This window comes from Garra rufa, chromosome 1, assembly GCF_049309525.1.
Source record: "Garra rufa chromosome 1, GarRuf1.0, whole genome shotgun sequence".
Taxonomy (NCBI): Eukaryota; Metazoa; Chordata; class Actinopteri; order Cypriniformes; family Cyprinidae; genus Garra; species Garra rufa.
Genome location: NC_133361.1, coordinates 53,297,232 through 53,323,446, shown reverse-complemented (window position 1 = coordinate 53,323,446; position 26,215 = coordinate 53,297,232). Strand labels below are relative to the sequence as shown.

The window sequence follows — 26,215 nt, the reverse complement described above, 5'->3', positions numbered from 1 at the left end:
TATCATTTAGAGGCATGAAAATAACAATAGAAGCATTGGCACGAAGAAAAGTAGCATAATACATGTCAGGTATGTCTGTGAGCATTATATTTCAGTTTCCTGTTGCTGCACATAATAATACACAATTTTCACCAGCTTCACAATTTGATTTCTTTTTCAAAGATAAAATACTTTACATACTTCACTTTTTTGTTTTTGCATAAACACTGTAGTTAATACGATGCATCACAAATACACTACCACTCAGATGTTTGGGGTTGGTACGATTTTTTTTTTTTTTATGTGCTTGTTTATGCTCACCCAGGCTTCATTTCTGTGATTAAAAAAAATCTGTGATATTGTAAAATATTATTACAATTTAAAGTATTTTTATTTTCTTATATTTTAAAATGTAATTTATTCCTGTGATGCAAAGCTAAATTTTTATATCATTACACCAGTCTTCAGCATCACATTTTTTTTTTTTGCAGAAACTGACGTTTTATTTAGATATTGTTACATTATAAATGTCTTCACTGTCACTTTTGATCAATTTAATGTATCTTGCTTAAGTAAAGATTACTGATTAATTAAAAACCTTACTGACCCCAAACTTTTAGTGTATATAATTTGTACATATAAATAATGTTATTAATACTACAGCACATTACAGTGGAGAAAGATAAAGGCATTTCCTTATTAAATTCAAAAATTGGGTTAAAAATAAATATATTTGTAATTTTCAAACTGCATTTATATTATGTCAAGATAAACTGGGCACCACAAAACTATACAATTTTCATCAACATAGTTAAAAATAAGTTAATAATGAAGATGAGAACTGTGAAGGTAGAAGTCAGAAGCAAAGGTGCATATTCACTTAATTAGTAAACAGATCTTCTGGCAATTTCTGTTGTTTAATTAAACACCATTATGAGAAAAAAAAGATAATACTCCCTAGAACATCCAAACGTATGAAACATTTCTTTTTTTTTTTTTTGTTTAATGATAGTTGTTCATGAGTCCCTTGTTTGTCATGAACAAATGTCCTAGCATATTTGTGTATTTAAACCCTTTTCAACAACGACTGTATGATTTTAAGATCCATCTTTTCATACCAACTGAGGGACTCATATGCAACTATTACAGAAGGTTCAAACACTCACTGATGCTTCAGAAAGAAACACAATGCATTAAGAGACGGGGGATGAAAACTTTTGGACAGAATGAAGATGTGTAAATTTGGCTCTTAATGCATTGTATTTCCTTCTGGAGCATCAGTGAGCATTTGAACCTTCTGTAATAGTTGCATATGAGTTCCTCAGTTGTCCTCAGTGTCAAAAGGTGGATCTTAAAATTATACAGTCATTTTTGGAAAGGGTTCAAATACATAAAAATGCTGAAAAACCAAAGAATTTGTGGGACCTGAAAGATTTTTTCTGAAGAACAGCAGCCAGTTCAACTGTTCAGGACAAACGAGGGACTCATAAACAACTTTCACTAAGTAAACCTGCGGATCATTCAGGTAACAACACAGTATTAAGAATTAAGTGTATGTAAACTTTGAACTGGGCCATTTTTATAAATTCAGCTATTATTTTCTCTCGTGGACTATATATAAACATCTTTTATGTGAAATATCCTATTCAGGTCAGTATTAAATAAATAAAAACATGCATTTTGTATGACTCCTCTTATTTTGGTAAAATAATTAACATTTAGCAGATTCTGGACTTCAACTGTATATACAGTTAAAGCCATTTTTTAGCCATAAAAAACATTTTTGTTATTTGAAATAAAGCAAATGTTGACTTACTGTACATGAAACCTATACTTTATTTTAAGTAACATACTGTTTTATGGTTCATTTTATGTGAACTAAAACGAATTCATATGAGCTTTAGTAAACTAAAATTTACCAGTGCAAAAACTTTTGGACAGATTTTGAAGATTTTGGACAGGGCAGATCCTTATCACCCTCCCTACCATTAAAAATTGGCAGTTTTTTCATTTTTAGGTGAACTATCCCTTCAAAACCCAAGGACAATGTCAGTGTTTTCGGATGACAAACATTGTGGTTGGCTGGTGATGCAATTCAACAACAGATAATTTAGTCTTTTGTGAGAAGGAAGGCAGGAAATAATGTGCTAGCAAGAGCAAGAGCAAGCGCTTAACAACTGCTCATGGGAATTCTTCTGCTGAATCTGACGTTAGTCTTAGTGTGCTTTAAAAAAAATACTACATCCAAAAATGAGCATTCTGAGTTTACTCAGCCTCATCCAGACTTGTATCAATGTTTTTCTTCTGTGAACAACAGAGGAAGATATTTTGAAGAAATGCAAGCAACCTTATCAACTTGGTGCATGTTGTATAAAAAACACAATGGAAATCAGTGGAACTGAAACGGTTTGGTTATCAGCATTCTTCAAAATATTTTTGTGTTCAGCAGAATAAAGAAACTCATACATGTTTGAAACATTATGGTTGAGTAAATGATGACAGATGTTTCATTTTTAGGTGACTGTGTCTTTAAAACTACACCGCACCATCTCCTTGATTAGGTTATTGAAATCATTCTTCATTATATGCACATCAGTTTGGCGCTCATGCACTGCCGTCTGTTATGAAATGTGATGTGAAAGAGTGCTTGAAAATATTGTGCTGAATCACGGATCTGAGGGCTTGTTTACTCGTCACTCTGCGTTGAAATGTCTCCTGTTTCACACTGGCATATCTACATGATGGAGCAGGTGAATCCGCAGCACTCTTTCAGCAGGGTGACACCTGTCTTGGTCATGTAAGGAGAAGTGGTCTGCTGGGCTCTGGACGTCATTCTCCTGTCCTTGGCGTGACCTGAAAGAGAGCGAGCGAGAGAAACGCAGTGACCTTCTCTGAATCACACTCATGCATCTCTGAACACTATCGAGCATCAGCGCTGAGGTATAGTCGTAACAGAACATTTGAAAATATTTTAGGCTGAAATTCATTTCAACTGCATTAGATGAGCTGAAACGATCTGTGCTCTGTAAAAATATTTTTTATTAGGGACGGGTATTGACAATTCGATTTGATTTAGCTTTTGATTCTGATTTTGAAAATTCAGTTTAATATACAGTAGATTATTTTGGATATATATCAGGTACAGTACATGGCAAATTTTCTCAAGAAAAAAAATCTCTCAACTAATGCTGTACTTAAAAACTTAATTTACACTCAATAAAATAAAAATGACTCTCAATTAGGTTTTTAAAATAATAAGGGTATATACTGACTTACAAGTTACATAATCATATTTCCACTCCAAATTGTTTTTTAAATGCAAACATTTATAAATGTTGGCTGTGATTAAAAAAAACAAAACTTGACGGATTTTTTCAAACATGATTGAAACACTGAAGAAAAGTAAAAATTTAAATGAATATGTTTTATGGTGCCTATACAGTTGAGGTCAAAAATTTTCAAACACCTTGCAGAATCTGCAAAATGTTAATTATTTGACCAAAATAAAAGGGATCATACAAAATGCTTGTTATTTTTTATTCAGTACTGACCTGAATAAGACATTTCACATAAAAGATGTTTACATATAGTCCACAAGAGAAAATAATAGTTGAATTTATAAAAATGACCCCGTTCAAAAGTTTACATACACTTGATTCTTAATACTGTGTTGTTACCTGAATGATCCACAGAATTTTTTTTTTTTTTAAATATTCATTAGTTCCTTTATTGTCCCTGAACAGAAAAACCCTTCAGGTCCCACAAATTCATTGGTTTTTCAACTTTTGTGTGTATTTGAACCCCATCCAGCAATGACTGTATGATTTTGAGATCCATATTTTCACACCGAGGGACTCAACTATTACAGAAGGTTCAAACACTCACTGATGCTTCAGAAGAAAAAACAATGCATTAAGAGCTGGGGGTAAAAACTTTTGAACAGAATGAAGATGTGTACATTTTTCGTATTTTGCCTAAATATCTTTTTTTTTTTCATGTAGTACTGCCCTTTAGAAGCTACAGAAGATTCTTACATGTTTCCTAGAAGATAAAATAAGTTAAATTTACCCTGATCTTTAAATTCCAAAAGTTTTCACCCCTGACTCTTAATGCATCGGTTTCCAGAGTCTTTGAACCTTCTGTAATAGTTGCATATGAGTCCCTCAGTTGTCCTCAGTGTGAAAAGATGCATCTCAAAATCATACAGTCATTGTTGGAAAGGGTTCAAATACACAAAAATTCTAAACAAAAATAATTAATTTCTTAAGATTCTGTAAGGTGTATGTAAACTTTTGACTGAAAACAGGCTAGACTGATCGATTTTTTACACCCCCCTAGTTTTCAAAACTGTAAATAGAACAAAGATTGGAGTAGCCTATATTTGACAAGAAAATACTATTTCAAACTTTCTCATTCAACATGTCATGTTTCAGAATTTTCAAAAGCATAGGATAAAATATTTGTATATTTTTGTGAGACGTTTCAAACTCTCACCACAACACTGATTAGTAAGTTTGTGTTCCATTCTCTCTCATTTACAGTCAAGCCTTCCCACTTTCAGTGGCGTTCATGTACTTCCGCACTATTTATTCCACTTGTGAACTAGCTCATTAGTTTTGAACTAAAAGAAAACAAATGACGCCAGCTTATTAACACCCCGAGAACAGAATTAACATTCACGCTTCCGACAATACCACAACATAAGCAGATTCCTTATTAATTTCTCCTTCCATTTTCATTAAACTTGAGCAGGCAGTGAGTAAAACAATTATGGAGATGCTCAAAGAATGTATTATTCTGTTAATTTGTGCATTCAAAGCTGCAAACTGGAGGTTTAAGAGCTTGGCCTTGAGCTCACAGCACCACAAACACACACATACATACTTTTCATGCTGCACCTGTTGGGAAATTTGGCCTGTAGGAAGTCAGCCATCTCTTTGTCCTCCTCTTGCTCTCTGAATGGAGAAGAACAGGCGTCAGAAAGGCAAACGCACAAACACATACACCCCAAGTTTGAGGTCTTTTTTTAACGTTTTTTAAAAATGTTTATGTTTTTGAAGTCTCTTGTGCTCAACAAGGTTGTATTTATTTGATGAAAAATACAGTAAAAACACTGAAACACTGTCAAATATTATTACAATTTAATTCTATTTTAATATATTTTAAAATGTAATTTATTCCTGTGATACAACCTGAATTTTCAGCATAATTACTCCAGTCTTCAGTGTCACACGATCCTTCAAAAATCATGAACACAGTTGCGCTGCATAATATTTTTGTGGAAATCGTGATGTATTTTTAGGATTCTTTGATTAATATAAGTTTTTTTTGACACTTTTGATCAATTTAACACATCCTTGCTATATGAAAGTACTAATTTCTAAAAAAAAAATTTAATTAAAAATTGCTACTAATTTCCAAACTTTTATAAAAGCACATATCACCATTTTTTACAACTAAATATTTGTATACTGTATATACACTGTAGTATATATTAGTATGTTTCATCATGATATCAGGTTGTCACTATAATACATTTCAGACTCAAATGCAATAAATGAAAACGGATATAAAGTGCAAATGATCCTAATTTTCAACCTAATAATCACACTAAGCTTTCTGTTTAAATATTGTCATTGCGATATGATTCAGCACATTTATTAAGCCTTTGTTCTTGTTCAGTTGTTGTTTGCTACCCACAATGCCACAAAGTGTCTCGTTTTTTCAGTCCCTGAAATATTAAACACAGAGCATTAACCAAACATTCACACTCAAACCCCCAACAATCAATTACTCTCTTCGCAAGTCGGTTTAGTGTGCAAACCGAGAGTGTTTGACATCTCTCTCTCTCTCTCCACCATCCATCCGAGTAATAGCTGCTTGTCATGTGGGTGACGGCGGCTCATTTATCTCATGAATAAACTGTGAGGACTTCATTCGCGTTGGGCTCTGATGCGTGCGTCACTCACGATTACTCACGCGCACGTAGTCGTGAGGTCTTGGCAGATGGCAATCAGCCCAACCCAGCGAAAAAACACATCTCTTTTCTTTTTTCCATTACTTTCTTGCCTGCAAATCAATCTCTGTGGTTTCTCAGAAGCCGCTGGGACCATGTGTGAGCGTGATGTGAGGTGTGAGTGCGAGACAGCCTTGGTGAGGTAAGGGTGGATTATTGGCTTCAAGTGGAGGGTAATTGGATTGCAGTATCTTCACAGATGAGGGAACAGCCACAAGAGGCACAAAACACATTCTTGGGGCTGACAGTCACGCATGCTAGCTGGCAATCTTAAGGGTTGCGGCCCGTGTTCTTGTCTCTGAAGGCCAACGGTTCTTTAGAACTGACCTCAGCCTTTCAAACTCCATGTCGTCCACTAGAAAGTCCCGCGTCTCCACCAGCTTCTGGATTTGCTGAAGTAGTTCTTCCTCACGCTGTCTGTCCTCATTTGACTTGTCTTGGTCTGAAAAGGATATTCCAGCAAACGTGGCAGTGAAGTCAATTATAATGTTACAAAAAGATATCTATTTCAGACACAACTGTTCAGAATATTAGAATGATTTTTGAAGAATTATGTGACACTGAAAACTGGGGCGATGATCAGCTTAGACAACTACATTTTAAAATATATTTGTTGTTTAAAATTGTAATAATACAATTGAGGTCAAAAGTTTACATACACCTTAACCAATACACCAAAATAAGAGGGATCATACAAAATGCATGTTCTTTTTTATTGAGGACTGACCTGAATAGGATATTTCACATAAAAGACATAAAACTCCCACAAATTCTTTGGTTTTTCAGTATTTTTGTGTATTTGAACCCCTTCTAACAATGACAATGAATTTGAGATCCATTTTTTCACACTGAGGACAACTGAGGGACTCAACTATTACAGAAGGTTCAAACGCTCACTGATGCTTCAGAAGGAAACACGATGCAATAAGAGCCGGGGGTGAAAACTTTTTGAATTTGAAGATCAGGGTAAGTTTAATTTATTTTGTCTTCTGGGACACATGGGAGTATCTTCTGTAACCTAACTAAATGAAAACATATTTAACATTTAGGCAAAATAAGAAAAATCTCCATTCTGTTCAAAAGTTTTCACCCCCGGCTCTTAAAGCATTGTTTTTTTTTTTCTTCTGAAGCATCAGTGAACGTTTTAACCTTCTGTAATACTTGCATATGAGTCCCTCAGTTGTCCTCAGTGTAAAAAGTTGGATCTCAAAATCCTTAAGTCATTGTTGGAAACGGAAATACACAAAAATGCTGAAAAACCAAAGGATTTTTCTGAAGAACATCAGGCAGATTATCTGTTCAGGAGAAACAAGGGACTCATGAACAACTATCACTAAACCAAAAAAACACAGCTGTGGATCATTCAGGTAACAACACAGTATTAAGACATGTGAACTATATGTAAACATCTTTTATGTGAAATATCTTATTCAGGTCAGTGCTAAATAAAAATGACATGTATTTTGCATGATCCCTCTCATTTTGGTACTTTTGCTTTAAACTTTATTTCACAGCATTGCATTTTTGAATAAATAAATGCAGCCTTGTTGAGAATATTGGTAACACTTTACAATAAGGTTCATTAATTAAACATTAGTTAATGTATTAACTAACATGAACTAACCATGAGCAATACATTTGTTACTGTATTTACTAATCTTTAGTAACGTTAGTTAACGAAAATACAGTTGTTCATTGTTTGTTCATGTTAGTTCACACTGCATTAACTAATGTTAACAAGATTTTAATAATGTATTAGTAAATGTTGAAATTAACATTAACAACGATTAATAAATGCTGTAGAAGTGCAGTTCAAAATTAGTTAATGTGAACTAATGTAGTTAACTAATGTTAACTAAAGAACCTTATTGTAAAGTGTTACCAGAATATTAAACTTTTTTTTGAAAATTCTTCAAAATATTGCCTTTTGTTGTGACAACAGAAAGTCATTCTGGTTTGGATCAATAAGAGGTATGAGTAAATGAGGATAGTTATCATAAAACATCAAAATCCTGATGTCACAGATGAGTCAGAGAGCACCTGAAGGTCTCAGAATAAATGGACATCACTAGCACTGGAATGTGTTTCCCACTTGGATGGCACAGAGTATAAGACATTATTATCTGCTGGTTTGGATAAATAACCTCTTCTGTGCGCACAAGCTTTGTATGCACTTGTGAAATGAGGTTCCAGCAGTAAACAAAACGTGGTGTGCGCTTCATTCGTGCATCTCCTTGGAAACAGGAGACCTATAGTGAAGTATGTCACAACCATGTGCTGAAGACAGGCTGACATGAAAGAAGAAGGAATGATGCTAATAAAGAGAACCAGAAGGACATCTAGAAATTAAAAAAATGGTTGCATATGACTAGATAGACGATTCAGATGATTTTCTGGTTGAATCAATTTATTATTCACTATCGTTCAAAAGTTAAGGGTTGGTAAGTTTTTAATTTATGTATTTATTTTTTGTGCTCAGGAAAGTAGCATTTGTTGTTTACTGACATCGATGGTTCCATGAAGAACCTTTAACATCCATGGAACCCTTCAAATGCAGAAAAGGTTCTTTAGAATTTTAAAATGTTCCTCAAAATGGTCTCTTTACTGGAAGGTTCTTTGAGGAACCAAAAATGGTTCTTCTGTGGCATCACTGCAAAAACAGCCCTTTCGAGCTTTTATTTTTAAGAGTGTACAGTGAAATATTATTACAGTTTTGAAATAATGTTTTCTGTTTGAATATATTATAACTTGTAATTTATTCCTGTGATCCAGAGATGAGTTTTTAGCATCATTACTCCAGTCTTCGGTGTCACATGATCCTTTAGAAACCATGCTGATATGCCGAGGGACTCCTAAGATTTGCAGTAAACTCTTTTGAATGTACTAAATAAAAGTATCTAACAGACATGATGTTTGGTTTAGAGCTGATTAAAGCTTCAGGGAGCTGCTCACTATCTCCGCACTGTGTGGTAGGAAATAAAAACAGATGTTCTCCACCACTGAGAATGAGATCTGTATCATCTCACAGACTCAATGCACCAGCAGGATATTAATACTTAATATTCTGGTAAAGCATTTTTTGGAGAACATACCTGGGATGGAAACCAATTTCTGGAGTTCTTTTTTGAGCCTTGTGATCTCCTTACACAACTGGATGTCATCCATCCTGACAAAAAAGGAAACAAATAAAGAAAAATCAATGTAATTGAGATCATTTTTCTTTGAAATAGCAATCAAAATATACGTTTTCTTTCTATAAAAAACATAAATGCACGATTGATGTATTGATGAACTTTTTGCTTTAGTTGGATATTCGTAATCGTATTTAGAACGTTTAGAAAACATTAAAAAGTTCCATTACATTTTATAATGTTCACAAAATGATAACATTTTTAACATTATGATAACTGATAATGTATAAAAACATTTTTAAACATTTGTGATCCTGGACCACAAAACTAGTCATACACTCCTAAAAATAAAGGTGCTTTAAAAGGTTTTTCACAGCAATGCCATAGAAGAACCATTTTTGGTTCCACTAGAAACCATTCGGTCAAAGGTTCTTTAAAAGAACCATCTCTTTCTTACCTTTTCATAACTTGAAGAAACTTCTTTCACCACAAAGAACCTTTGTAAAACGGAAAGGTTTTTCAGATGTTAAAGGTTCTTTATGGAACCATTTAGACAAAAAAGGTTATTCTATAGCACCGTTGAGCACCTTTATTTTTAAGAGTGTAAGGGTACATTTTTAGAAATTGAGATTTATTCATCATCTGAAAGCTGAATAAATGAGCTTTCCATTGATGTTATGTAAAATCCAAATATTGAGAAAACGGTAAGAAATTTACGAAAATACCTTCATGGAACATGATCTTTACTTAATATCCTAATGATTTTTGGGATAAAAGAAAAAAAATCAATAATTTTGACCCATAATATGTATTGTTGGCTATTGCTACAAATATACCTGTGCTACTTGTGGTCCAGGGTCACATTTTTAAAAACTTGATGCTTTGAACATTCAGAAATAGTGTTTTCGTAACTTAATATGAATGTTAGCAAAACATTCTCAGAACATATTTTGTCAGCGGAGTAAGTGTGAATCCCATGACTTCATCGAAAACAGATTTCACTGGTTAATGCCAAAGTAGTCTCTGTTCAGCAATGAAAAAACATAATATGTTTTTCTAGATTCGCATTACTGTCATACACAAAGAAATAACAACACAGACACATACATTTGCAGCTGATGTTTGGCTCCGGCAGAGCTGCCGTAACAGACAAATTTTGAAGGGCTTGTGACAGACTCCCATCAGACGCTATTGTTGTAAATAAATGCAGTGCATCCCTTTATCAATAAATGTCCTCAACAATTTCCCCTGCTTTTATCTCGTCTAGGACTTTATCTCACACTCCTGCTCTGCACTGATGCTGGCTACACGTTCTTTGTGTTCGAACTGGTATTGAATGAAAAACAAACAAGGAATGACAATGTGTCAATGTGACACTTTCTCTGAGTAGCTTATTCAAAAATGAGCATTTCGCAGAATGTCCAAGCTGTCCAAGCATTATTAGGACTTGTATTTTAGCCGGAAGTTTCAGTTTAAAGTTAAAGGTGGATGTCTTTCTTACAAAGACTTTTTGCTTCACACGACAACATGGGAATTACTTGTGGAGTATTGTGATGTTTTTAGAAGCTGTTTGGACCTTCATTCTCATGGCACCCATTCACTGCAGAGGATCCATTGGTAAGCAAATGATATAATGCTTAGATTCTGCATATCTAATAAAATTTCATCAAATTTTTATGTCTGATTGAACTATTCCTTTAAACTTGTGTGTAAAAGAGCCACCTCAGCTTTTACCATAGTAAACGAACACAATAAAACTCATTCAAAAAACCTGACTCACATATATCTGAGCTCAGACTCTTTCCGGACCAATGCGTCTTTTATCCTCTCGATTTTGAACAGCTCTCCCTCGATGTCCTCCACAGTGATGGTGGAATCAGCCATGGACACCACATCCTCTTCAGCTGTGATGAAGAACACATGAACTATGATGAGAACTGTTCAAGCACATTACATTATACCCAGGTAAAGACGTGATTTCAGAAAAATATGCTTTTCCTTAGCAGGTAGTGACTGCGATTGGTGGTGCTGAATGATTTTTTTTTACTCAATATTTTTATCTTGTTTTCCATTACAAATATCTAAACATTCTTAAATCAAGACACATTGACTTGATTTTATGTGACACTGGATGTTCACTTTCAAATGGTGTTTGCATATAAATGTGTTTAAGCAGCCCTGCAATAAAAAAATATGTTCACTCATTTTTTAAATCCTCAAAAAACCCAAACAGTCTCAATTTTCAAGCTGTTTTTATTTTCCTGAGTAGTATGATGCCATACTGTTCAGGCTCCGCCCACAACCGCTGACTGACTGTTATATTACCATATTCCCGCCCTCAGCCAGTTTTACGCTGTCCGCCATTTTCTCCACGCTCGAGCAGCTGTAGTCACAACAGTATCTCGTAAGCATTGCAGGTGTTTTGTGTTTGGATGTAAAAGTGAACATAAGAGTCTTAAATTTCTCCAGAGATCAGAGCATCTGAGGACGCAGTGGATTAGTTTTCTTTTTGATGGGAACATGCCAACAAATACACAAAAAGAAGAAAGGGGCAGGGTGAGCAGTAGCTCATTATCATTTAAAGAGACATGCACCAAAACAGCTCGCTGTGAACAGAAATGAAAGCTCTAGCGTTAAGTTCTGCCGGGAAGACTTAATTGTCACGTCACTCAATTTTCATCTATCCAATCACATTCCAACACTTGTGGTATATAAGATCGGTACTTACTCATGTTTGAATTCGCAGATGCTGATGCTTCAATTCACCACCATCCCCCCCACCTCCTCCAAATTTAATCTTTCCCTCCATCTTCCTCACCACCACCACCAGGAGGGTCCCTTACATACCTCACGGGGGTCGGCTGCGCCCCTGCCTTGATCTTCAGGCAGGATATGCAGAGTCCGGACCCTCAGATTGCGAGTTATGGACGGGGCCTACGCCAAAGAACGTTATTGCTTGCTGGGCTGCTAATAAATGGATAATTGTCACAGTATTCATTCTCCTGAGTCTTTCTGGTAGAACTGTTTTTGACAAGGTAAAAAGGTGTTGCTTTACACTAACTAGGGCTGTGCAATATGGACAAAATAATCATATTGCGATTTTTTGAAGGAATATTGCGATTGCGATTTTATTTGCGATTTTTTTTTTTTTTTTTGCTTTTTTTTTTTTTGCTTTTTCAAACAAGCTACATACATACATTCTAAATGTATTCAGTGCACAAGAAGTGGATAACAAAACATTTCACCATGAAATAACATAGTATTAAGTTTAATAAACAAAACTGTAGTAAAATTGTCTTTAAAACAGACAACATAAAATAAATAAGCCATTTTACTTTTTTTCCCGGTACTTTAGCCTACTTTGTGCAATAAAGAATACATTCATTTCAGTGGAAAAATAAGTCCAAAACTCTCTATTTTAACATTTTGAGGGTTCTAAAATCTTTTGCTTTTTTTTTTTTTTTTATTTAGAATTTATGTTTTAATTTTTCTGATAATGAAAAAGCATAAACATTTACTTATTTTTAATCAAATGAAAAATAAACCCTTTTAATTTTTGTGAAACAAACAGAAATTTACTGTTAAAATCAATGTGTGGAAGAAAAATTATAATTAGTTTAAAACGTTTAAATAATAATTAAGTGGTTAATCTTGTTGTATTTTTTTTTATCATATATATTGTTTTATGTAAATTATTTAAATAGGAATATATAAACACCTACATCATACTGTACAAAAGTAATACAGGACTAATATTGTTCTGTTACATGTTAAACCGTACTTTTATTTTGACAGTTTGCCGTGAAGTTTCTTTGTGTATATGATGCTAGTTTTCTCAAATGAAACGGTAAAAGTGAAACTCACAGCAGCGATTTGGCGATTGAGTTTATCTGTTCGTGTGAGAATCGCAAATGCCAAAAATTAGCGGGAGCGTCACGTGTGCTTCAGTCTGCATGTAGTAAAGAAATAAAACGCGTCTCCATCATTCTTGCATACAGAAGCAAACGGAACATGCAGGATTCATATTAAAACGGTCTTTTTGCATTTAAGTTTTCACAGACACTAGTCCATATCGCGATTTGAATTAAGTGACAGACCAACTTTTGATTTATTAATCCAAAAATCGACGAATTACGTGGCATTCCGCGCTATAGTAGATTAGGTTTTTATGAATGGAGTCCGCGATCCAGTCCGTGTTTTCGTGGAGGAGACATTGTAATCACGCGACCATGAAGAGACAGAAATGACATGCCTTAGTGTAAATGAGATAAATAACATAAGGCAATTTAGTATGCTTAATAAAAGAACTATGTATAGACCTGTTCTATAGGAAAGATAACCTTAAATGACTTCTATTTGTGATGTGGCGCTATATCGAAAATAAAATGAACTTGACGTTCAAGGGGGGCGGGGGTGCTGTTGGGGGGATAGATAAAATCGCAGCCTTGTGCGGTTTAGAAATCGCATGTGCTTAAATCGCGATTTTTTTGCGATTGCGATTAATTGCACAGCCCTAACACTAACATTAAAGAATTTTAACCAGCGAACCCCAAAGAATGTGAAACTTGTGGAAAATGGGCACCTGATGTTCCTTTTAAGCCTTGTTTTCTAACAAAGACTGATCAAAATTAAGTGATTCATGCGTAGGGCGAGACACTGCAGGTGAATAGGGTAAAAAAACTAAACTAATAGTTATTACCTTACTTACTTACCTACTTAAAATGTTTTAATATGCAAATGAGGCATTGTTTACAGAAATATGTGCTCATTTGCATACAGTTCTAGTACAAAAATCTAAACATGGGATGAAGTCAGTTTCAAAATTCTTGTTTAGTTTTTTTTTTTTTTTTTGACATATTAGAGTGAAATATTAGAGTCCAATTTAAGAGGAAGGAAATTTGGGTATCTCATTTTGGCACTTATTATTTATGTCATAATTCATAAAATACATAGAATAGACAAAAAACGATAGATTTTTTAGTTTTTGGGGGGAATAAAAATTTCTATATGAACAAATCCCTCTCTCAAAAACCTTCAGGATATAGTCAGGAATAAAAATGTAAAGTTTGGTGTGTGTAAGAGTTACTGAAGTGGAGATTTATGGCTTAGTGTAGGAGGAAAAACTAATTTTGAGAAAACAGATTGTGAAAATATGTATTGTAATTGAAACCTATTGACACAAATAGATAAAGTGCTATTAAAAACCCACTAACAGTGTCTTTTGGATATTTTCTTTCCAGTAGTCTGAAAAAACACTTTATAAAAAAACAAAACAGGTGCCTGCTGTGTCTCCCATTAAAACAAGAAAGATATCAAGTAAACCTAATTTAAAAGTGAAACAATTTTTTCTTATCCTAATGGCAAACATTTTTTCTTTAGATTCAAGTCACTACATTTTGTCCCATTTTTCAGAAGAACAACACTTATTATCTAATGTCATTCTGATTAATGATTAAATATTTGTACTAGAAAAGAAGGATCATTTACATTTTTTTGCAAGGTTTCATCACCACTAGACAAATCTTTTACATTTAAATCTCTTTTTATGAATAGTTTATTTATTTGAGTTCTTACTGGTAATTACTGTATGATAAGATGTCTCTGCAAAACCAGTGTCCATACATTTAATAACAGTAAACCAGAGAAACAGACAAGCTAACAATGTCCAAACTTTGTATTAGATACTGCATACCATTTTGCCAGTTTGTTGTCTTCCCCTTGAACACAAAAATAACAGCATCATCACACATTTCTACAGAAGCAGGGCTTCTCTAATCTGGAATCAACTAACAAGCACCCTGGTGTTGACCAGCCACATTTCAAACCAGGCTGAAAACAAGGAGTTATGCGATGGTGGTGCAGCAAGTGTATGATGCTCGTCACTGTGCTAATTGGGCTCGTGCTATTATTACTGAACTTTGCATAAATCCGAGGGTGGGCGAGAATGTTCTGGTCACTCGATGACAGACCAACATCATTTTATCGCATGTAACGTTGATTCAGAGAGTCAGTGCTCTATATGTATGTGTGTGTGTATGATTACTTGGTTGTGTGTAAACATGCATCTGATGAATCATATACTAATAAAAGGAAAGAAGATCTAAAAAGTCTAAATAGGCAATAGCGAAGCATATTCCGGCATCCAATTTCATATTAAACATTGAAAATAATTTTTCATAATCGGTTTTTGATTCGTTTAGTTAGTTTGTCTAATTAAAAAAAACAGTTTTAGGATTAGGATTAATGTAATGTTTTTATCAGCTGTTTGGACTCTCATTCTGACGGCACCCATTCGCCACAGAGGATCCATTGGTGAGCATACATTTCTTCAAAATTGTTCCCATGAATAAGCTAACTCATCTGCATCTTGGATGGCCTAAGGGTGAGTATGTTTTTATTTTTGGGTGAACTATTCCTTTAAGTAACTCTGTCCAAATATCAAGATAAAACAAAGGTCTGTCAATGAGTTATTTCATTTATTTCCTAATGTGCACAAACACTGCACATTCATTTTTTTACAATGCCACTTCTCAAATCGATGTCTGCGTTTCAAAGACTTTCAGCCTTATGGAAAAACAGCAGAAATTTTTCTGAGCCCTAAAAAGCGAGACAGTTCGTATCCTCCGATGACTCATTTGGCTTATCCTATGATGCGTTCAACAACTGCAATGCCTCATAAACTAAGTTCTGTCTCTATGGCAACAACTTGGGCCTTCAGTTTTACACAGTTATTAGATTTCAAAACAATGGGATTGACCCCCAAATCCAGTAGCGTTCTGGTTAAGGCCACTGCGATCCCTGGTGCAGATCGACAAAGCAAATAGATGCAGCATTTCACTCATTTTTCAGCTATGCAGGTAAACATAAAAATAAATTAATATGAATTATGTGATATTCACTGGAACGATGATATGTGAATCTACAATGCCACGTCTATGTACAGTTGAGGTCAAGAGTTTACATACACCTTGCAGAATTTGCTAAATGTTAATTAGTTTGCCATAATAAGAGGGGTCATACAAAATGCATGCTATTTTTTAATTTAGTACTGACCTGAATAAGATATTTCACATAAAAGATGTTTATAGTCCACAAGAGAAAATAATAGTTTTAATTTATAAAAATGACACTGTTCAAAAGTTTACATACGCTTAATTCTTTTAGTGATATTTGTTCGTGAGTCCCTAGTTTGTCCTGAACAGTTAAACTGCCTGCTGTTCTTTAGAAAAGCCATTCAGGTCCCACAAATTGTTTGGTTTTTCAACATTTTTGTGTATTTGAACCCTTTCCAACAATGACTGTATGATTTTGAGATCCATCTTTTCACACTGAGGACAACTGAGGGACTCATATGCAACTATTACAGAAGGTTCAATCGCTCACTGATGCTTCAGAAGGAAACACGATGCATTAAGAGCCGGAGGGTGAAAACTTTTGAAACGGAATGAAGATGTGTAAATTTTTTCTAATTTTGCCTAAATATGATATTTTTTTTCATTAATTACTGCTCTTCAGAAGCTACAGAACATACATGTTCCCCAGAAGGCAAAATAAGTTACATTTATCCTGATATTCTAATTCAGTGCAACGTTTTTCTTCTAAAGCATCAGTGAGCGCTTCGCAGATTCTGCAAGGTGTATGCACCTTTTCAGTTCAACTATATATGGATATATATTACAAATATTGTATGCAAGTGTGAGGCTGTTGGGGTTGTTCAATATTTTTCATTGCAGCCCTTTGTATGTAAGTGTGTCAGAAAAAGAAAGCTGAGTTAAAAGAACAGTACCGTTAATTCAAATTTTAGCGCATGTCAGCTTAAAAAAAAGCATGTGTAAGCAACCGGTTCATTTCCTTTGGGTAACATATTCCATCTTTATTAAAGGAGTCTGCTGTTTTAATAGCCAATACTTATCAAGTTAGCATGATTTAAGAGTCCTCTCTGAACAATATCTCTCTGATATAATGGACAAACCTGATTTATATTTGATCGTGAACATATTTACTCATCAAAAGGTCAGTGTGATATTAGTTAATTCGTGACTCACCAAGAGACTATAATAACGGGATATCATGATTTACAGCGGGGATATTCATACTGGGATTGAGTGGGCCACAAGGGGGCACTAAGGGGTCCATGAAGAAAAATTACAAAATGTATTTTAACAGTAGCAAATAAAAAGTAAATATGCATGACAATAATATGCATACTCATAAATAAATATTCATATCGCTTTTCTTGTGATGCACATTTTCTTATACTTTAATAAAAAAGTTTTTTTGGTTTGTTTTTGAAAGAAGTATCTTATGCTCACCAAGGCTGCATTTATTTGATCACAAATACAGTAAAACTGTAATATTGTGAAATATACAATTTAAATGAGCTGTTTTCTATTCAAATATATTTCATATAAAATGTAATTTATTCACGTGATATCAAAGCTGAATTTTCAGCATCATTACTCCAGTCTTCAGTGGCACATGGTCCTTTAGACATCGTTCAAGAAACATTTCTTATTATTATAAAAGTTGAAAAAAAAAATGCGATGCCTAATATGTTTTTAAAAACTGAGATTTTTCAGGACTTTTTCAGTTCAAAATAACAGCATATCTGAGACAGAAATCTTTTGTAACATTATAAATGTCTTTACTGTCACCTTTGATCAATTTTATGCATTAATATTGAATTTGTCATTAATTTATTAAAAAAACTGTTATCCTCAAACTTTTGAAAGGTATTGAGCATACAGTAGCTTAGGACGTACAAAAAAAAGACACATTTTATGTGTAGAGTATAGAAACCAAGTTGGTTTGGAACAGAGATGTAGTGAATTTGAGTCTAAAAGACAAAAAAACATTCAAAGGAAACTAGAAATCCCACAAAATCATCTATTGAAAGGTGAAGAGTCACCAACGCACACAGCATCTTTATGGGTTTAGACTTTATATCTAGTGATTAACGGAAATCTCAGGCAAGGTCACTGGCTTACAAACGGTGCTATCTGTGTTTTTACTGGCGGCTGACACTGACACCTTCCTCAAGCTGTAAAGAGCGAACACATAGTTCTGATATACGGTACATCTTTTATCCTTCTATCTCTCTACTTCAATGCTTTTTCTCTCTCTCTCTGCCCTCGGAAACACTATAAACTATGAGTCACCTCACAGCGCTGAGCAGATATTGGCTTTTAATTGCCTGACAGTCAGTGAGAAAAGACGTCTAAACAAACCACATCCACCAAGGGAAAACAAAAGGGATGGAAAACAGGGGTAATAAATCAAGAGCAGGATTATGGGATACCCTGATGCGGTCTGGTCAATGTGCCGAGACGTATGTGTGTGTGTGTGCGCGCGAGTAACTGCCACCCAACCAAATGTTTCAGATCAAGCCTGACAGATTTATTCTCATGTGTCAGTTCACCACAGACTTGCTCCGTCTCACTCGTGGAAAACTCTGCAGGACTGACAGGAATTCACAGCTTCATGTATCAACACAACAGTGATACTCTGACAGGGAACAGGTAAGAAGTCAGCGATGAAAGAAAAAAGCAAAAACATGTTTGAAGATCAACTAAGCCATAAGTCATTTTGATTTTGCTTTGTTAAACCTATAAAATGAGCTATAAACCGTCACAATGTGTAGTGGACAGAAAGGCAGAGAGTTCAAAATAGTACAGTCTTAATACAAAACGCCAGTGTAAACAGAACAGACAGGGGTCAACAACATCGTCAACGTAAATGAGAACACAGGAAAAGGAAGAACTTAAATACTGATACAAACAAGGTAAATTAATGACACACAGCTGAACTCAAGAACTAATCATATTAGTAACAATGACAACCAAAGAAAGAGTGGTCAGATCAAACTAATGAACTCAGGAACAAAGGAATACGAACTAAAAGTCTATTGAACTGAAACTAATTGAACATAACTGACAAAAATGAGTATAAATCAATATTAGAGAGTGAGTGTTATGAAACTGTCAAGAATTGTTCATCCTTACTGAAAATTAAATACAATACAATAAAAAAAGCTTATAATTAGTAATTTGTGATTTTGTACTATGAGATTTATTTTCATGAAAATTAAGCGCTTTTAAATTCCCTTTCACATTTTTTATTTATATACTAATAATAATGAAATAAATATGTTTAAAATATATATTTAAATATAATATTTTTTCTATATTTTATAAAATATAATAAACACACACACACACACACACACACACACACACATATGGGCTATTTTACAGAATTTGTTCAAAGTATGAGTTGGAAATGTCGTGAAAAAAAACCCATTTTCCACAAATTTAGTATATATGCTAATTGTATAACATCCAAGGGACACATTTCTAGTAATTGTTCAGTTAATTCTCATATTGTATTTTCAGAAAGTTTTGGAATAATTGTCCCTTTCTCCAAATTTGTCACTGCAGAATATATAATTTAATAAAAAGGGTTTTACTGACCTATTAATATTTTCAGAACATGTAAGCAGATATACTTATTTATTTTATTTAATCAAAAACAAGTTTTTAGAGGTAAATCAATAAGAATGACAATTTTAACAATATTTCAAGTGTGATTTATAAGATTTGTTGTATTTTGAATCTAATTTGTCTTTGTAAAAGGCAAAAAGCTGATCATACTGATTTCAAAGTTAAGGATTCATTATTTTGTATATATAGAGAACCAAATACTATCATAACATCTTAGTTGATAATTCAGTATACTTTATTTTTGACAAAACTGCATGTTTCGGTCATGACTTGACATTGAGAGTAATGTTTTGGTAGTAATGTTCTGTATCACATTAAGGAATTTTAACCCATTTACTGCAACATACTAAAATACGAAAAAAAAAAAGGATTATGTGTTCTCTTTTGTCAATTTTGACAAACAGGATTCCTGATCCACATAGGATGGAAAAGCAGATCATTTTGAATTGTTGATAGTGTTTCACACAAACTTTTGATGTTTGATGGCGTAGTTCTTGCTGTAAGATGTGATGAAGTGCTTTGTGTGTGTGTTGTGGTGCTGCATGAGCTGGTGTAGGAGTGTCTCCAGGCATTGTGACTGAATCTGTGAAGACTGATTGACACTGAGATCACAGTGTGAGATCCCAACGCCTCCTCTGTTCCAACACGAGTGACGTAGATTTACAGTCTCCAGGTTTAAGTGATTCTCAAGCGTAGGAGATGTGCCAACCTGATCTGTTATTGTCACATTAATGATTTAAAGGCTGTTGATCCACCTACTATCACCATTCATAATGTATTGTGTTCAAGGTTTTTTGTTTTTGTTTTGCCAAAGTACAGACTCTAGTAGAAGACCAGCTTAGATCAGAATGATTTATTATGATGGTTCATGGCTGATGGCCATTCTACAGAATTGGTACCAACTGCTGTTCCACTACCAAAATACACATTTAAAAAGCATTTAAGTAATCAAGTCTTAGATGTTTACTAGGATCCTTCTATTATCTATTGAGGAAAACAGTGAGGAAAACCGTTTTTATATCCTTATTTCTATTTACGTCTTATGAAAGGTGAACCTCTATCCATCAACAGTGTTGGGGAAAGTTTAAAAGTAATGCATTTCAATATTGAGTTACTCCCTAAAAAAGTAACTAATTACGTTACTTAGTTACTTTTAATCAAAGTAATGCGTTACGTTACTTTTGCGTTACGTTTTTAATCTGGGCAGGGCTTGCTTGTTTCTTTTTAATATACAGTGCTTTGCAAAAGTATTCATTTTTTTCACATTTTGTTTTGTTGCAGAATTATGTTAAACTGCTTTAAATGAGTTTTTCCCCACATCAGTTTACACTCCATACACCATAATAATGACAAAGCAAAAACCAGATTTGCAAATTTTACAAATTTGTTAAAAATAAAACACTGAAATAAGTACATTGCATAAGTATTCATACCCTTAACTCAGTACATAGTTGAAGCACCTTTACAGCCTCAAGTCTTTTTGGGTATGATGTGGCAAGCTTTGCACGTCTGCATTTGACAATTATCTGCCATTCTTTGCCTCACCTTTTCACCTCTCAAGCTCTGTCAGCTTGGATGGGGGCTGGCAGACATTTTCTAGAGTCCTAGTTGTTCCAATCGTCTTCCATTATGGATAATGCTTCTGTCAACCTTCAATGCAGCAGATTTTTTTCTGAACTCTTCCCTAGATCATTGCCTTAACACAAGTCTGTCACTGAGCTCTACAGGCAGTTATCTTGACCTCAGGACTTGGTTTTTGCTCTGATATGCTTTTTCAGCTGTTAGACCTTTTCTGAGAGGTGTGTGCCTTTCTAAATCAGACTCATTAAAATTAATTTGCCACAGTTTATCTCCACTCGAAGTGTAGTAACATCTAGAAGCAATATGAATGCTCCTGAGCTAAATATGAGTGTCCCAGAAAAGAGTATGAATATTTATGCAACAGGATCTTTTCAGTTTTTTATTTTTAATACATTTGCACAAATTTTAAAAACCTATTTTTTGCTTTGCCATTATGGAGTAGGGAGTGTAGATTTATGGGGGAAACATGTGTAGAACATGAGGCAGCAACATAACAAAATGTGAAAAAAAATGAAGGGGTGTGAATAATTTCGCAAGGCACTGCAAAAAGTTCTATTTTTGGCCAATATAAAAGCCTTTTTTTTTTTTTACAACAAATGCCTCAGACTTAGAGAAAAGTCAATTCACGTCTGTATAGCAGACCACAGAAGAAAACATGTCAACTCTTCAGCAATAAAAAAAAGGAAAACAATTAGATTATCTTGAGTAATTTTTGCTTATTAGTATGGATGAATTGGATCATCGAAGGCCGGCAGCAAAGACATTGGTTAATAAAATGGGATTAAATACATAAAGGATATTTGTATTATTTAACATTTAATTATTGCAGGTTTGTGTTGAATTTCACTGTTTTAATTCATTTTGAGGAATACTGTATCTGTTTTTTAGTGAGTGAGATGAATTAATGCAAGTTCACATTTATTCTAGAACTTAAGTAACATCATACAATTTCTCTCAACATTGAAACAGGAGAGCTTTTAATCAATAAATGGTGGGGGGGAAAGTAAAAGTAACTCAGATATTTTCTTGTCAATCAAAAAGTAATGCGTTACTTCACTAGTTACTTGGAATTTCCTTGCAATTATTACGTAACTTGCGTTACTTGTAATGCATTTCCCCCAACACTGTCCATCAACGCCATTGAATCCAAAGAGCTGAAAAACTGACTGAAGGAGTTTTTTTTACACTTTTCTGGGCAGATCCTGTCAAGATCTATCAGATTTAATGAGAAGTGCCTGTGAACTGCAGTCTTCAGGGTCTCTCTGCAGATTTTCGCTATGGGTTAAAGTTCAGGCCATGCTCGGAAACACTCTTGTCTAGAAAGCACATTTTAGATTTGATCTGAGCTTTTTCAACTGTAAATCCAAACTCGTTTGAAGCTGACACCTAGCAAGCAGAGTGTGGGATCGGTGCAAAGTGGATTTGCATGATTCTCCCTGGAGCGAAGAGTGTTTTATCATGTTTTAAACTTGCAACCGTTTAAAGCCAGAAACAACTTTTTAATTGATGAACTAGAGTCATGTGGTTTACTGTGATTTTATCAGCTCATTCTGGTGGCACCCATTCACTGCAGAGCATCCATTTCGTGATGTAATGCTAAATTTCTCCAAATCTGATATGATGAAAAAACCCATCTACATCTTGGATGGCCTGAGGGTGAGCAAATTTCAGCAAACCTTCATTTACTAGTGAGCTATTCCTTGAATCAATGCCATTTGTGTTTGTTTTTGTGAGAACCACAACAGAGTATCTTACATAAGCTGTGCGCGACGGTTCGGCTAACAGATGAGACTTCCCAGACCACATTAGATTAAACTGAAAGCCTTTAACAGACTCGTACATCTACGATGAACCTCCTCTGACTTCTCTTATTCAATTTACTGAGATATTCAGTTATGTCATGCAGAAAAGCTGAATCACAAAGACAGTTTTCAATTTGCTCAGTCACTTTGCATAAAAACCTCTTGAGCGCGCCACTCCGATTTCCCCGTTCGCACGGCTGTTTGCTGCGGCACGTTGTCATTTGGAGATCTGAATTTTTCAGTTAATGAAGCGGAGTGTTTCTGTAACAGTTTTAATTGCATGATCTAAATTTAACGTTTTGCCATATTGTGCCTCGTGATGAAAATTATAATGATGGGAGGTTAACAGAACGTATTTTTGGCATCGCCACACATTATAGGGACCCCATCTGTTAAAGATGTTTTTCTCTTACGTGGGATAGAATTAAGCGCCATCTTGAATCTCTCTCCAACAAACCTTTACAGATCTGACTGTTCAGTTCAGTGACTGGTGAGGACCATCATCAGTAAATAATTGGATTCAATTTTTTGTTTTATTTTTTCACACAAAGCTAGTGTGAGAGTTGCATGCACCACTCTCTAAATGCCTCTGAAAAACAGATACTTCGACTCCTCAAAATGTTTCATATTGTGTTTCACACAAGAAAGTCCTGGGTTTACAATGAGTTTGGGTAAACACATTATGCTTGATTATAACCAACAATCCTCAAAGTACTAAAAGATCAACTAAAGCGTGAAGGGACATTTTAAGGAATAACTGGCAAATTGGCATCACAAACAATGCTTCTGGTTCTTTTCCTCGCTCCACACAAATGTCTGCTCTCAGAGTATGTAAGTTTAGTGTGTGGGAAAACAAAAATTTGCTACGCGGGTACAGTATTTAGCAAAAAAGTATTGCTTCAAGGCAGCAGTAAATACACTTATACAAGTACAACTATCCAATATAATTATGACAGTAAATCCCACTAACTTAAAGGATTAGTTAAGGATTAGAAAGTCGCAGAATATACACAAAACTATGGTTGTTTTAAGCTCCAGTGGGATGGGAAACGTTCAGGTCTCACAAGGTCTGTTTATTAGGATTTCTTTAGTCAGGATTAGTCATGGCAGCTTAGAGAAACACAGCAGCCTCAATGTTTTTCACCCTGCTGTCAATATCTGTATAATGATAAAAACAGGATTGTATTTCCTTTGTCGGATCATTAGAAGAAAGCAGGAATGAGCAAATAGCTGCTTCCTGGGGTGAAAGCGATATTGGGACCTGACAGGAAAAACAACTTCAAATGTAGCCTACTGTTAAATGAGGGACAAATCACGCCTTTTACTATTAGTACACTTCAGGTAAAAAAAAAAAAAGCAACCAAGCTATTTTTTTTTCATTCACTAAATATACTGTAAGAAAAATTGTGAAAGCAGCTACTGTATATTTCATAATTGGTTAAAATAGTGACTTAAGCACAAAAAGTAGCTTACATCAAGTTATCTATTTAGAAACGCGTTAGTTGCACTTACTGTAGGCGAGACACTGCAGGTGTATAGGGTAAAAAAATGAACTAATAGTTATCGCCTTACTTACCCAGTTGATTGATTACATTGATAATTGCAAACATTTTTTGTATTACAAGTTTTCTAAAATGTAAGGTTTAAATATGCAAATGACCAATTTGCATACATTTCCAGTACAAAAATCTAAACAATGGATGAAGTCAGTTTTAAAATTCTTTTTAAATTTTTTTTGACATATTAGAGTCAGAGAGCGATTTTGGGTCTCATTTCATCAAGACATAATTCAGAAAAAACTTAGAACAGACAGGCAACACTATATTTTGGGGAAAATAAATGGTTGTATAAAATCAAGCAAATATGAACAAATCCCTCTGTAAAAACCTTCAGAATATAGACAGGAATAAAAATGTAAAGTTTGTTGTGTGTAAGTGCTACTGAAGTGGAGATTTATGGCTCAGTGTAGAAGAGAAAAACTAATTTTGAGAAAACAGCCTTTAAAAATATGCATTGTAATGGAAATCTATTGACACAAATAGATAAAGTGCTATAAAAGAAGCACCTGTTTTCTTTCCACTAGTCTGATAAAACACTTTATGAAAAATCAAAAAGGGCAAAATCTCAAATTTGACAGGTGCATGAAAAAACAGTGTTTTTGCCAGCAGTGTCTCCCCTTAAAAAACATTCATTTTATTCAAACAGACCTTTCACGTACGTTGCACGTAGCTTTCTGTAACTATGGACTGAATTAGCGACACTATTAATAACTTAATTTCTAAGCGATTTGACGATTTTAAAAAGAGAACAGCATCGATGTAAAAGTAACGTCTTTTATTTATACATTACACAGAAGTCAAGTACGCAACGATAAAGCAGTCAAACACCTTCATAAACGCAGAGATAGACTTCATTATATAATTCTCACCTTGTTTGCTTGTGTCTCCGCAGAGCTCTGTTTGATCCAGGGATCCGTACAGTTTCGGGGTGCTGCGCCCTTTCTCCATTCTTTCAGGCTCCACAACACAGTTGAAGTTTGAGCTGGATCAGAATGTCGCTGCTCTGCTCTTCTGCCGGTGAATTAAAGCGCAGTTTGACTGATGGAGATTTTTAACTCCATGTCCTTGGTGATGCGCGCGCCCGCACCTGCTGCCGATGCTGTGAGTGAGTAGGCTATGTGTGACACATCGTAGAGATGCTCAGCACAATTATTCTCCCATTACCTGAAAGCGCCACCCTGTGAATAACGGCAAAAGTGACATTAAGCTCAAATCTCTTTCTTTTCTTTCTGAAATTAATTTTTAAATATAAAATATAGCCTAACTCATGACAAATATGACAAACATTTTTGTATAGCTTAAACTTTACCGTTTAAATTTAGAAAATGTGCTAAATATGTGCTATTGAACATTTACATATTATATGAAAAAGCAGTGCTGGGCGGTTTGACCAAACATCTGTAGCCTATCGCGTTTTTTTGTATTCTGACAGTTCCACGGTTTATCGTGCGTGGTATCGATGCGCGGCCATATTGGCAATACTCGGATGTAAACAACAGCATTGATTGCACAGTTAATGTAGGCTGCTACAACTAAATATGTTGTTCTGCTCATTTAAGATGTCTAAACCATGGAAAAAACATGTGGAAGTTGTTCAATAATATAGAGAAGGTCTTAGTAAGCAGGAAAGGGCGCAATATTTTGACAA

The 26,215-nt window shown here is 34.5% G+C and overlaps 1 protein-coding gene across 1 annotated transcript; it reads right to left on the bottom strand.

The window, feature by feature from the left end:
• LOC141324596 (bMERB domain-containing protein 1) lies at positions 1 to 25,656 on the bottom strand. The gene is made up of 6 exons (XM_073833554.1): positions 25,437 to 25,656; positions 10,907 to 11,030; positions 9,088 to 9,161; positions 6,323 to 6,437; positions 4,864 to 4,934; positions 1 to 2,832 (listed from the first exon to the last, which is right to left on the bottom strand). The coding sequence occupies exons 1-6, from the start codon at positions 25,513 to 25,515 to the stop codon at positions 2,714 to 2,716; spliced, it is 582 nt and encodes a 193-aa protein (XP_073689655.1). The 5' UTR covers positions 25,516 to 25,656; the 3' UTR covers positions 1 to 2,713.
• Between the last annotated feature and the right edge of the window lie 559 nt (positions 25,657 to 26,215).

What these genes read in the sequence shown, in the direction of transcription:
- LOC141324596 (XM_073833554.1), bottom strand. Translation starts at nt 25,515, where the DNA reads ATGGAGAAAGGGCGCAGCACCCCGAAACTGTACGGATCCCTGGATCAA. An exon ending in CGGAGACACAAGCAAACAAG is followed by an intron (nt 11,031 to 25,436) that starts GTGAGAATTATA and finishes TCTTCATCACAG; the next exon opens with CTGAAGAGGATGTGGTGTCC. An exon ending in CAACAGGTGCAGCATGAAAA is followed by an intron (nt 2,833 to 4,863) that starts GTATGTATGTGT and finishes GCTCTCTTTCAG; the next exon opens with GTCACGCCAAGGACAGGAGA.